Source organism: Python bivittatus, unplaced genomic scaffold (genome assembly GCF_059951505.1).
Source record: "Python bivittatus isolate LINGU-HERP-01145 unplaced genomic scaffold, Pbiv_v1 ctg000700_np1212, whole genome shotgun sequence".
NCBI lineage: Eukaryota > Metazoa > Chordata > Lepidosauria > Squamata > Pythonidae > Python > Python bivittatus.
Genome location: NW_028277098.1, coordinates 61929763 through 61943452, shown reverse-complemented (window position 1 = coordinate 61943452; position 13690 = coordinate 61929763). Strand labels below are relative to the sequence as shown.

General features: G+C 39.4%; 2 protein-coding genes across 4 annotated transcripts in view; one reads left to right on the top strand and one right to left on the bottom strand.

The window, feature by feature from the left end:
* The window catches only part of LOC148214225 (uncharacterized), a 102566-nt gene that overhangs the window by 15250 nt on the left and 73626 nt on the right, over window positions 1-13690 (top strand). The window lies entirely within an intron of this gene.
* Window positions 5898-13690, bottom strand: part of NFASC (neurofascin) — a 185876-nt gene continuing 178083 nt past the window's right edge. For both annotated transcript variants that reach the window (XM_088154175.1, XM_088154176.1), the window contains one exon: window positions 5898-12219. In XM_088154175.1, coding sequence (XP_088010301.1) covers window positions 11988-12219 — 232 coding nt within the window. In that variant the 3' untranslated portion in view covers window positions 5898-11987. The remainder of the gene's footprint in view (window positions 12220-13690) is intronic.

Here is a 13690-nt window from a genome sequence, read left to right as displayed (position 1 = left end):
ATGACCTTTACGTCACTGGGCAAATCAGAGTTTTCAAAAGGTAAGGGGGGGGGGCTTTTCAGATTATTTCAACCAGTGATTAGCTAGTCCTGCTGCCCACGTGGAGCCCCAGATCCCTATCCCCAAATCCTGCCCTACCGGCACCACCAATGCTAGGGGCGTCTGAGAATGTGGGAGACCAGGCAGTGGATCCTGATGAATGGTTAGTGGAAGAGGCTGATTGCATTTGGGGATTTGGAGTGGAGTACCATCTTGATACAGAGGAGGGATAGAATGAATAATCACTTAACACTTTCAAGGTGTATTAAGCCAGGATAAGGAAACCCTCCAGACAGGGTAGCACTCAACGGGCCAAAAGTGTTAGCTGCATAGAATATGTCCTGAAGAGCTGTCTTGCTTTCTCCTGCATGCTTAAGAAAGAGGAGATGCTTTTGGATGCTTTGTGCAAAACATTTCCTAGTCACAGTCAAGAAGCAAAGACATAGTCTTAACTGAGGATATCTGAAAGGGAGGACCTTGCAAGGGAGGCAGCTCGGGCCGGCCGCATCCCCTGGGCACCCAGTATTGCAGACATTGCAGCACAATTTTATAAGTTGATCATATTAAGTGTCTGTGAACTTAAACCATGCTTCTTGCTTTTCACTATTTCCAAGACATAATTATCTGTTTAAGGCAAAATAATCGCTATTTCCAAGACATAGTTATCTGTTTAACACATATAGATTCTGGGATGGCCATGCGTTGTTGGTTTAGCCTGCTACTATATCCTAGACAGCTCACACAAACAACTAACCTTTCCAGTCAGACTCTGAGACCTGACAAGCTTGTTGAATGGACATCCTATGACTAGGTAAGAGAAGTGAATTCCTTTGCTTCTCCTGGGCATCATGGGAGCTGAACAGGGTGTGGGAGGCTCTTAGATGTTCAGACCCATTAATCAAACTGAAAGCAATTACAGCTTCATGGGCTAAATAGGAACTTAAGATTGCCACCTTCCTCAGTACAAGGCTTTGCTCTCGTGATCTTGCAAGAGCTGTTCATAATGAAAGCTACACACAAAATGATGGAAAAATATGATGTTGCCCAAGGTGAGGAGAAAAGGCGCTGCTTCCTCCTCATCTGCCACTCTAAGGTTGAGCGTGCCGACCTCAGTTGGAAGATTAGAACTAGTAGTAAATAAGTAAATCAACATTACTTACTGCCAAAGGAGAGTTGCCCATTACACGTTACACACAATTAAAGAGAAAGATTTTGGGAAAGATGAAATATAAAATTACTTAAATGGTGTGCTACATTAAGCAAAGCCTGCTGTGAAGAGTGTATGCGCACACACACATATTAGCAATATGTATATTAACAGATAGCATGATGGCTTGGGAGGCTCTTCAGAGAGTCACTCACACCCTGATCATCTTGTAGCTTGACTACTGCAATGCACTCTATGTGGGGATGCCCTTGAAGACCACCTGGAAGTTTCGACTGATCCAGAATGCAGTGGCATAGGCAGTGATGGGCATGCCTCCCTATGCCTAAGTAATGGTCCTGCTTCGTGAGCTGCACTGGTTGCCAGTTTGCTTTCAGATACAATTCAAGGTGCTGGTTGTTAACTATAAAGCCCTATTTGGCTAAAGACCAGTTACTTGAGGGACTGCTTATCTCCCATAGTATCTGCCTGGCTGATTTGATTCAGCAGGGTTGGCACACTCTGGGTTCCTTCAGTTAAACAATGCCATCCACCCAGACCTTGGAGGTGCTCCTTCTCTGTTGCAGCACCTGCTCTCTGGAATGATGTTCCCCCTGAAGTCCAGGGGGTTACCACCCTACTGGTGCTTTGGAGGGACTTGAAGACCTGGTTCTTTGCCCAGGCCCTTGGCTGAGGAGGTTGGATCTGTGTCTTGCTGCCTGGCTTTTGCCATCTTTTGTTCCTTGTCTTTACTGTTGCATTATTGCTATTTTTCCATTTTTTTACTTTGTGAACTGCCCAGAGTTACTGGGCAGTATACTAATTAAATAAACAAACAAACAAAATAAAACCACTGAATCTGGCTAAAGAGAAGGCTTTCCTGTGTTACATCAACATAATGTTAATAAGGTAATTGGCTTGCATAAAAGGTCTTCCAGGCAATCCACTGTTATAATAAAGAGAAATTGTAATTTGGTCTTGCTGTAGGTCAGAGTCAAATATGTGTTGCTTCCTCACCAAAAAGGCTGCCTTGATCCCAAGTGAGATCAATGACTGAGCAAAGAGGCCACAGTATCTAAGGTTCAATTCAATGCTTTTCTTCCATGAAAACTTTTCTACTAGGATCAGACGGGCTAGGAATCCATCACAGAAATTTAATTTTAACCAAAATCTGAAATGACATGGTGGGGAGATTATGGGCCTTTAGGGAGATTAACCCCCTAGTTTAGGCAGAAATTGAAGTTGGAGATAGACCGGAGGCAGAACGGCTCTTAAAAATTGAGATTGTAATTCTTTTAGGGGTCTTAAATCTTGTAGTTACAAATCCATGAGCTGTAAAGCAAGAGGCAAATGATCTTAGTTGTAAAGATGTTTACAGCAGCAGGCACAGTTGTTATCTCTGTCACTGGCAAAACAATGAAATGCATTGTAGCACTGCGTGTCCAATTGGTAACAGCTTTAACTTGTTCATTCTGTACTGCACTTGATTGAAAAATGTTTCCCAGATATTTGAAGGCCTTGAAATGATCTATATGGCTACCAGCAATATAATTATAAATATGGCTACAATTTACATGCCTTTTAATAAATTTTGTTTTGGCTTAACCGATGCCGAGTTTCCCCTCTCTACAATGTAAAACAAGACTTAAAAGCTCCTCCTTAAACCTACTGCCATTGTAGAAAGTAGAGCTGCACCATTATCATAAAGAAGAACCAAAACAGATTCATTTGCCCACTTTGGGGGAGGATTAGAATTAAAAATGTAAAAATTATGGAAAAGGGATTTAGACCTAACTTATTGTTCCTTCAGCAAGCCTGGATCTGTAAAAACATTGAACCTTTGTCTTCTGGAGAAAAGAAACACGCCAGGCATCTGGCAAAGTTTTTTCCATCCTGCTAAATTTCTACCTCCACTCACAAGAGAAGCCACATCTGAGTGAACAGTATGTATCACCGATAACAGAGAATAACCGGTGTGACATTCTGAAGAGAGATTGCTGAAGTGGCCTGCCCTATCACCATATTGTTTCACTTCTCTCTCTTTTTAAAAATATCTCTCAAAATACATTTTATTGAAGTACTTGGTATCTTTCATGTGGAGTCTGAATAACACTGATCTCAAATTCCCATTACTGAAGATTTCCTGCCATCCTCCGAGGACTTTAAAATGCCATGGAATGTGTCTCTGAGCAGCATAGCACCCATATAAGGCAATGCATGGGTGAGTTGCAAGTACTAGGCACATGAATTACAGTCCCATGCAACTGTATGATTAATATTATTATTATTACTGTGAACCACTCACTACCTTTATTTTATGTCATAAAATCAAGAAATACAATAAATGGCCAGCCTACATCCACTGTGGGCTTTCAGGATAGCAGGTTCTTTGTTGATTCCTTAGGCTTCACCACTCCTAAGTGTGCAGACTTGCCTGTATATTTTTGTTCAAAGCTAATAAAACTTTTTGGACCAAGCAAAATAAAAATTTCTGGATATATCCTTGACCGCTTGGCTAACGCCACTTAATAAAATCATAGCAGAGGTAGAATTTGTACTAGAAACTTCCTGGCTCATAACTCAGTCTAATAGCTTTTTAAAAATAAATCAGTTGCCCAGTTAAATCTGGGAGCTTTTTCCACTCAATTCACATCAATCACTCTAACTGTTTGATACCTGCCTGCTGGGAACCCAAGTTACTCAGCCAGCAAGGAGTTACCTATAAAATTCATCATCAATCAGAAAGGAAAACTAACACCTAGAATTGCCATTATTTTGGGACCCATATCGAGATTTTCACGATATTGCTCCTTACATTCCTCAATGTCATGGGAAAATGAAGAAGTACTGAATACTGAGCCCCGTGACACTGTTTTGGCACGAGTTGGTTGAAACAGATGAAATCCTTCTTTGTACAAAGTAGTGACCTAATGCTTATTTGCCAACAGAGCTTGGGTTTTGCTACAGCGGAATAGTCCTCTGAATGCTTTTATGGAAATAAGAGGACAGCCTTGTACATGTTTATTGAGAGGTAACACTCACTGCATTCAATAGGACACACTCCTAAAAGAGTGCGCAGGAGCAAGAGAAGGCTGGGAGGGGAAAACAGGGCCTAATTTGGCTTGTATATGTTTGTTTAGTTTATGCTATTTTTAAAGCAGAGGCCAGCTGGAATATACCTAGATTGCCTTGGGGAATGAAATGATTTTTCTAAAACTATTATGGCAATAGGATACCCCTTGAGTGGGCTCCTATCAACTGAGATGGGATGGGAGGGGGAGGGGGAAAGGAGGCCACCCTCAGTAGGTCAGATTCCGTATAGGAGGATAAAGTCTGGACTTGCGTATTGCCATCCTTGCATCTCCATCTGCAAAAGCATTCTGAGTTTTAAAAAGAAGTTTTAAAAACTGGCATTCTAAGACCTTGATAATAACAAGAAGATCTTTATTGCTTCCCATCTAATCATGACCTGAAAATGATGTTTTCTCTCAGTGATGAGCATTGTCATCAAGCAAGAGGAACATTTGATGGAAAGAAGTCTGCGACTGTAAAGAAACCTGTCTTGACAGGGGTAAACAGCAATAACCCTGCAAACCATTTAACACAGCGTCTGTGTGTGGGCTGCTCCATCTGTGAATATAATTTTCCAGAAAGCAACATTTAAATCAGATTGTCTATGGCGCCAATGCATTTATTACCTGCTAAGCTTGCTCCTCTCTCACTGGTAATATATCTGGATGTATGCGTATGGATTATGGATGATTTCCCTTTGCAGTCATTTGTCATATAGCATATGCCATTTTGAAATGGCAGAAGGGCAGGGAGCATATTTAAATTGCAGAGCTAAACCTCTATAGGGCAGCACTTGGAAAATTACTTCACTATGTTTGCAGTAGGTCTCTTGCTCCTAACTAACATTGGTTTTGATTTCCATGTATTTCTCTTATAAATGAAGAACTACTTTATTCCATACCACTCACAGATGACATGACATTCCCTTTAGCTTGATTATATGCGATAAATGATATATTTCTATACCTGTCTTCTATCACCTGGTGAAAATACTGTGGAAATGCAAAATACTTTTGTGAAAATACAGAATACAACACTGTGTTTTTATCAACCATCCTTAGCAAACCAGGTGCTCCAATAAATCATTACATTTCAGGACAGTACATTAGAAACCAGAACACACAGCATTGATGATGCAAACATACATCTTTACAAGAAAGCTAATATTGCAAGTTCGCCATCCAGTTTGGGCTGGTTGACCTTGTTGGCTTCAGCATTTGCAAATATGGAGTAATGGAGTAATACTGTTTTGGGAAATAGTGGGTAAAATGTAACCATTTAAAAAAAGTGTCTAAGTGGCAGTCTAATCTGGTCCACTCATTTCATTTCTCCACTTTAAGGCATTTAATATCCTTAAAACCACCACTGGCAGACATTTTCCTAGTCCTTTTTTAAAGCATCCTTGGCAACTGTCAGCAGTGAAAGCATTAGCCTGCTTCTCAATGGCATTATTAAAAGCATTAGTGACAGGGGAAAAGGGAAAGGGAGTTAGTCTAACCCTTCCAAGTTCTACCTACCACTGTAGCTATGGAGCCATTTTTCTTTTTTTGTGTAGGAGACAAATGAATGTCATGCTTAGCCTCTCTTTTGAATATTTTTTATTATATTTAGTGTTTTCTATATAAAACAACCCCCCCCCAAATCAGTCTTTTTACAGTGATTCAAAAAACATTTCTCTATGTTTGGGCCTTTTTCATATTGCTCATGCAGTCTGTACATTAAACATGTCTCCAGAACTTGGAAAATACTCATTGTAAACCATTCTTTACAGCCACAGATATGCATTCATCTGTTGGAAAGGGTTAACACTTTAAAAAAACAAGACAAAACAAAACAAACATATAAGAATGATCAGAATCAAGGTTGGGACATTATTAGGGAAATGGGATAAGTATGACTGTATCTTCATTAATAAGTTAAAACCTAACCCAAATAGGTCCAATAAATAAACCTTCATAGTGCAAAGGAAGATCTCTGGGTCTCTGTAGGTTCAGCATGAGGGTCTAAAAGTATCTTTTGACATCACAAAGCATAATAATATTAAGAGATGGGCCTATCTGTATTAAACATTCTGGATTTCTTACCACCAGAAAAGATTTGCCACCTTCAGATGAGCTACAATGAATTAGATTGGAAAGAGATTTCATGTTTTATTACTGTGCTGATGATTATTGCTTAGCTGAAGACTTTTGACAGCAGTAAAGAATTAAACTTGGTGCAAACCCTGCTTCCTTTATAGGTCAAAGTCATGAATCTGATTACTGCCATCCCTCCAATTCTCTACATGCCAGGAAGTAAGAGTAAGCTTGTTCCTGCAGCTACTAGCAGGGATGGGAAGAAAGGCCACAGTAGGTCATATGAGTCAGGTATATGATATAAACAAGAGGCTGAGCCCTAATGGAAGTCAATATTATACAGCACTCCCCTTGGATATTTCTGACAGGTAATTGGGGCATGAATCCAGGTTAATTGCAGACAGATTGATACGTGAGGTCAGGCTTCTCCTATTCTAGTTGAGCTGTGGGTCACTTCTATAGGGTTGAACTTGGATTGGAGGAAAGAAATGTTAGGAAGATTCTAGGCCATTTTTTCTATTGGTTTTTTTCTCAGGGTCAGTTGTGCAAGGGTTTGGAAAATGTGATTATCCAATCATCCATCTGTACAGAAAATGTACCAATCTTAACCTCAGGGGCACATTAGGTAAATCTGGCTCCTGTCTGTGTAAGATGAAACAGATTCATTCCTCTTCCAGTTCCCAATGCACAAAGCAATAATAAAACTTTCAATTCTCCTGGCTTAAATTAGAGAGTAATATGGTTGAATATGCTGGCTCAGGTAGTGATATCTGAATCTTACTACAGTTGCCCTTGCTGACTCTTGATTATGGGAACTGGAGTCCAACATAGGTGAATGACATCAACTTGAGAAATGCTGTTTTAAAATATCAGGAATTTGTACATCTGGAACATTGGTCAGATGTGTCATGATAAAAATAGAATTTAACCCAAACTGTAAAATGAGCAGAAGAACAATAATATTGTTTCAGAACTTAAGTCATATAGAGTAAATTAAGCAATTCTGAATAGCACCCTGCCACTTGGTGCAGATTTATGCCCAGGCAAATGTTGGGCATAGATCTGCACCTGTATCATGCTATATTGACTGAGTAGACTTTGGAAAACTTTTTCAATGCTCCTTCTCAAAGTGACAGAACCTCAGGAACCTTTGCAGTTGGAGAGCAAATAATGGATAAGAACCACTGTGCATGATCTAACAATGCCGGCCTTCTTCTCCGGTTTTGATACTTAGGCTGGCCAAAACCCTTAAATCTAAATGGCCAGAACAATTTAGTAATGAAATTCATGTTGATAGTCCTATGGAGAAGAGAAAATCAACCATCCCCCACAACATGGTATCGTATGGATACAAAAGTGGCCAGAATTTTACCCAGCAACATGACCCATGGGCCTAACATTTCATGAATTTATTTGCCACCATACATGTGATCACACCAGGTTGGGGTAAATGTTTAGATTATAGTTAAAGTACTTTCCATAGAATAATTTTCTACAAGCAAAGTTAGTATGTTGCAGAATCTAGATTATTATCAGTTGTAACAGTAGGGGCTCCTTGGAGAATTGCCAGACTCAAATTAGATAAAATTCAAAAGTTTTCTAGACCCTATACTTGTCTTTTTTTGATTTAATAAACTTCCAAACTGACTGCAAAATCACTGAAGTCTACCTCTTTGCAACTGAGTACTTGACCTCAAACCTATCAAAGCCTTTTCCACCCCTCTCAGACCTTTAATATTAACTAGGTATTAAGAATGCCAAATCTCAATGATCTTCCAAAATTAGGAAATAGTAGATCCATTCATAGGGGCATGGTCATATGCCTCTTTAAGCTCTCCTCATGTCTGCATTGTATGTTTTTTTTTCAGAGTGGTTTTAGATGTATTTATTGTAAAATATTTCTGTTGGAAACTATTTGAAATGTTGCAGATGAGGCCTCATCTCCTGTAGTAAAATCTTATCAAGAGTCTTTGGCTTTCATTTCTATTAGGCCATATAGAGCTTTAATTGTGGGACATGTATCTTTTTAACTCAATTCCCATTTTTTAAGCCACCTCTGTTCCCAAGGTAATTCCACTGAGGGTAACATGTTTTCCATTGTAATTTCCTTTCTACCATTAGAAAACAACTAAGCAGAAAAAATTACAAAAATTTGGTAATTCTGTTATATGCACAAACCCATTAAATGTACCTGAAACGTGGCATTCTTAAGAATGTAGATCCCTCAAGATTTTTTTTTTTAAAAAAAATAGGACTTTCCCAGCATCTCTAGAGCCATGGAAAGCCAACCACATACCTTACTGTTCTCTTCAAATATATGGGCTTGCAAAGAGGACAAACGTGCACACACACACGCACACACTCAGATCTTATGGACAGAATAGGACTATAAGTACCGCTAGGTACTCATGAGAACCTGATTTGGTTCCAATATCCCATGTAGAAGTGATTAAGTGTATATGGTATTCTCTTGTTATTTGGTGAGTCTCAAATCAGCCGGTTCTGTAAAATGGAATATTCCTTTAAATCCCAGGAGTCTCTATACATAAGCTTACTGACAATTGTGGACAGGATTAGAAACAATTATGTACATAGTTTAATGTTTATCACTTACTAAAGTGATCTATTGAAAGTGAAAATTTAAATTTATATAGGATATGTTGTTGAATGTTTTGACACAGTGGGTATTTCAGTGTCCTGTTAGTGGCAGAACACACACTTTTCATGCAAATTATTTGTTTGTAATCCCTGATATATTTAGGCAGAACTGTGAAAAGCTCCTTTTTGAAACTCTGGGGAACTACTGCTACTGCTACTACCTAAATCTGAGTTGGAAGAAAGCTGTTTTCTATGTTTCATAATGCAACATGTTCAACGGTGAACCCATGGAAATTAGAAGCTTCCTTTAATCCTAGATAGTAACAAGTTAGGGGAGAGCATGATTATTGGAATTCTTTTCCACCTCTTAATAATAGCTCTGTTCTTGATGAGGTAACTGGGAATGAACAAGGAAAGAGAGTTAGAATGGAGTCAACTGCCTCCACCATGGGGGATTTCTTCACAACTCCCAAGCCAGATCCAGACAATTTTTGAATTCAATCTTTCTTTTGCTGGCTTCATTCCCCCTCCCCACCCAACACTAAATTTAGTCAAGTTCTGTTCAGTTTTCAGAGAATGATCCTACCTGGACAGGTAGGTCTTGATGAACAGGCAGGCAGCATGTATAACCTCCTTATACAATTTCTTTCCATAATTTTCTGTTGAGTTGGAAAGAATAAAAATTACATTTACTATAAAGTTATAGACACAAAAAGAGCCATTTTGGTGTAGTGGTTAAGGTATCAGTCAAGAAACCGGAAGACTGTGAGTTCTAGTCCTGCTTTAGGCACAAAGCCAGCTATGTGACCTTAGGCCAGTCACCCTCTCTCAGCCATTGGAAGGAGGCAATGGCAAAACCATTTCTGAAATCTTGCCAAGAAGACTGCAGGGACTTGTCCAGGCAGTTTCCAGGAGTCAACACGGACTTGAAGTCACCAAAAATAAACAAAAAAAGACACAAAAGTTAACTGGGAGCCAGATGTATTTGCCACTTGCTCAGTATATCATATAGCCTGTCTTTGTTCAAGGAGGCACAGCTAATTCAATGTTTGGAATAAACACTATTCCACACCATTTTTGGAGCGCAGGGAGCCTAATTTAACTCACCAAAGAGACTTCACTTGGTTTCCTTTTGGTTCCACAGTACAAAATGGCTACATTAAAATTTTCATTTAGTTGATTTTTAAAATTCCCAGAATATGACAGTATTTTATGAAGTATGCTAAACTGTTTGCTTCTTGAGATATATGCCTATTAGCGAAACCCCTTCTAAATAAAATCAACTTGAACATTTACCCATATTATTTGTGTTTCCATTTGAGCATGACCCTGAAGCAGATCTTCAAAATTTTCCTTCATGTTCTTTTACAGCCATGCAACTGTTGTAGGGGCCAAATTTCTTCTTTTAAATCTCTTTGGTTTCAAAAATGTAGGGCGTAAAGAGAACACATACTACATTTTGCTAAATACTGTATATTATACATCTCTAATTTCTACAACTATCCACGCTGCTTTCTTATTCTGCCAAGCTGTAGTAATCTTGTTTAAAATGCATGGACAGATTACAGACCATCACACAAAGGGCTTAATCTATGGATAAATATTCATAGTTTATTAAGCTTCAGGGAACGCATGAAGCTGTTTAAGGCATATATGGAAGAATAATGTCACAACAGAATCTGCATCTGAGGAAAACAGGGTTACTGCAGGTTAGGAAGTTAGCTTGACTTGAGTGTCTTTGAAGTGCAACTAACAGAGTGCGAGTTCCATGCTGCTGTTTAGTTAGCAATGGAAAGGCTGCTTTTAGGCTGACTGAAGGGGCATGCGCAAGAAGAGGTCCCAACATGTATTGGGGATTGCTTCACCTTGAAAATGCAAAATAGAGACAGATGGATTCATTTGGGGTTTATTCTGGGTGCATAGGTACTTTTGCATGAAAGATATAGATCCAGGAAATGCCAGAATTTTTCATGGAGATGACTTCAGGCAAGTTACTTTATTTTTTAGTAGGGAACTGCTTTCCTCTTTCAATTAGCAGTCGGAAAGAACAGACTGGCTGGTCTTCTCTGGTTACCTTTCTCCCTTTCCTGTTACATGCAGGATTCTGGGATGGTAATTGATACCATGTGCACGCACTGTGAGGAATGGCTGCTTTTAATAAGAATTAACAACAAATTCCCTCAATAATTATCCACTGAAAAACAGCAATCCAATTCTGTTTTCCTATTCTTGCTTTTTTGGCAGAGATACAACTTTTCCATTAAACTCTTTGATGGGTAGAGCAAAACTTCACATTGTTATTTCTATGGGATGCAGAAACTGAAGTACAGGGCTACAAGTGAGATCTTCAATCAATGCAACAATCCTGCCTTTCCCATTTTATAGCTTCCACACTGAAGCCTAATACAGAACCATTTTAACTCATAGGAAGGAGCAGCATATACCTTGCTTAGTGAGAAGCATAGGCTAGGGCCTGTCTGCAATGATCTCCAATAGAAATAAATGTTCAGAAAAGTTCCTGTTTATAAAACAGTTAATCATTTAAATCAGTAACTGATTCTGCAATGTGGTTTTCATGCTGTTTCTAGCAAGGGGCGTGCCATTATGTGCTCAGTTTTATCACCACTCCCTACTCCAGTTTCCCCCCATGTTCAGACATTTTTCTTTCTGAGGACAACATCAAATCCTTAAAAAGGATCCCCCTCCCCAAGTCAGCTGTATACATTATTAATGAAAGAAATTGCATTATCTCACAAATCAGACAAAGGGGGTATAGAGGGATGTTTATTTCAGTCCAAGTTCTGAAGCCTGGGGCACAGAATCTCTGCATTCTGCTCTTCAGCTGGTCTCTGGTGGGTTAGCTCAGATTTCAGCTGCAGTGTGATCACTTCAGCAGTCAGTGCATCTATGCCGTTTGCTAAAGAGATGATGGCACTGGTCGGGTTTGTGTGTTTGGCCTTCGTTGCCCTACCCTGGTTGCTTTCTGTTGTCGATGGTGACTCTGCTGACCCACACCAACTTATTTCTTTATTTAGCTGCTGTTGTTTCAATATATAGTGTTATGCCAGGGAATATATAGCATTTACTGGTGATGTGGCTTCTGAGCTCTCATTGCCTTCTGTCTCCTCTTTGTCTTTCTTAACTGTGTACTGGCCAATAAAGGAGCCATCTTCATTGAACTGCCCTTCACCTCCTTCACCATAGTCCACCAAGCTGTCATCACTTTCTTGTTGCTTTATTGTGCCATCTAAGGAGGTCTGACTGCCCTGCAGTGGCTTGTTGTCTTCATCACTGGCATTAAAAGGAAAAGGAGAGGCATCAGAAATGAGAATATATGGATGACAAGGAAAGCATAACCTTAGAAGTTGAAAGCAGAGTCCGAGTGATGATACCCAAAAAGGCAACGATGGTGCATAAAGATCTAAGAAAATATAGAGAGATCTTTGTAAATGCAGATGCCTGGAAATATTTAGGTGCAAACAGTAACATTTCCCCAAGAACCTATATAAATTAGGAGAAGGAAGTTCTTAAGTGCTATGATAGGGAAAGTCATCCTGAAGGACCAAAAACATAAAGTTAGCAAGCCACATTGGAGCATAATATATCACAGTTCTGAGCATTCCAGTTTATATAAAACCCATCTCATCAAAGAGACACTTGTTGGCCCAAAGTGCACTCACTGACAACTTAGTTGAAAGTCCTTCAGTAGTTCTAAAGAGGACACAAGTCTTTTTAGGTGTCATTTTGGCCATTTGTATGAATGCAATTTTTCAAAAACGATGCAGGCTCTCATAAAATGAAATTGTTATCTTTAATTAGATGCTTCCATATTTTTTTGAAAACAAGGTTTATGATATACAATACATATTTAGTACATAGCCAACCTTGGCTGATCTCAAAAAAAGAAAAGAAAAGAAAAATAAGCAATGTCTGTGTCAGACCTTGTTAGTTCTACACTAGGACAACACCAGAAAAGCTCAGGACTGTGGGCTAGATTGGGAACTTGAAAAAAAGAAAGATGGCAAAGGCAAACAATTACCATATTGGTGCCAAGAAAATTGCATCAATATGTCTAGGAATCAAGCTCAACTTAAGGGAATTTTTACCTTCTATACATGTATAGTCATAACATTTTTCTTTGCTACCTTGAAAAAGGTTCTGCCAAATTTGTAAGATGCGTTAACTATTCTGGGGCTTTTTTACAAAGATGGAAGAGACTCATGGAGAATAAATCTTGTCAATGGTTATGAGTCCTGAGGGTAGTGCAACAGTTTGGATTTGATTCCCAAAAGGTGCTTTAAAGTGAACAGGAGTGCGTTCACAGCTCTTCTCTGCAACACTTTAAAGCAGCTACATTTTTCCAAGGATAGTGTTGCTGTCCTCTGTAGGCCCTGCACAATCCCAAGAAAAGATATGGTTGCTTTCAGAGGTGTAGACCTATGCCTTATTCATGCACTCTCTCTCTTCCAGAGGCATGATGAACATGTGGGCTGCCAGATATTGGATCTCTCTCAACGGCCTCAGCCAGCATGCCTGCAGCCAGGGATAAAAGGAATTGTATGAAGTGTCAGTCCTATTCTTCAGTCCTGTTCTAACAGGTTGCGGGAACCAACCTGGGTATGGTTAGTCCCATTCTGTCCTGCTTATAGAAACAGCCTAGCTAGATGAAATTGTCTATGTAACTAGAGAGTAGCAACTAGAAGCTTCTACAGCAGAGATGTGCAACTTTTTCAGGACAAGTCCCACAGGTGTCCCTGGAATG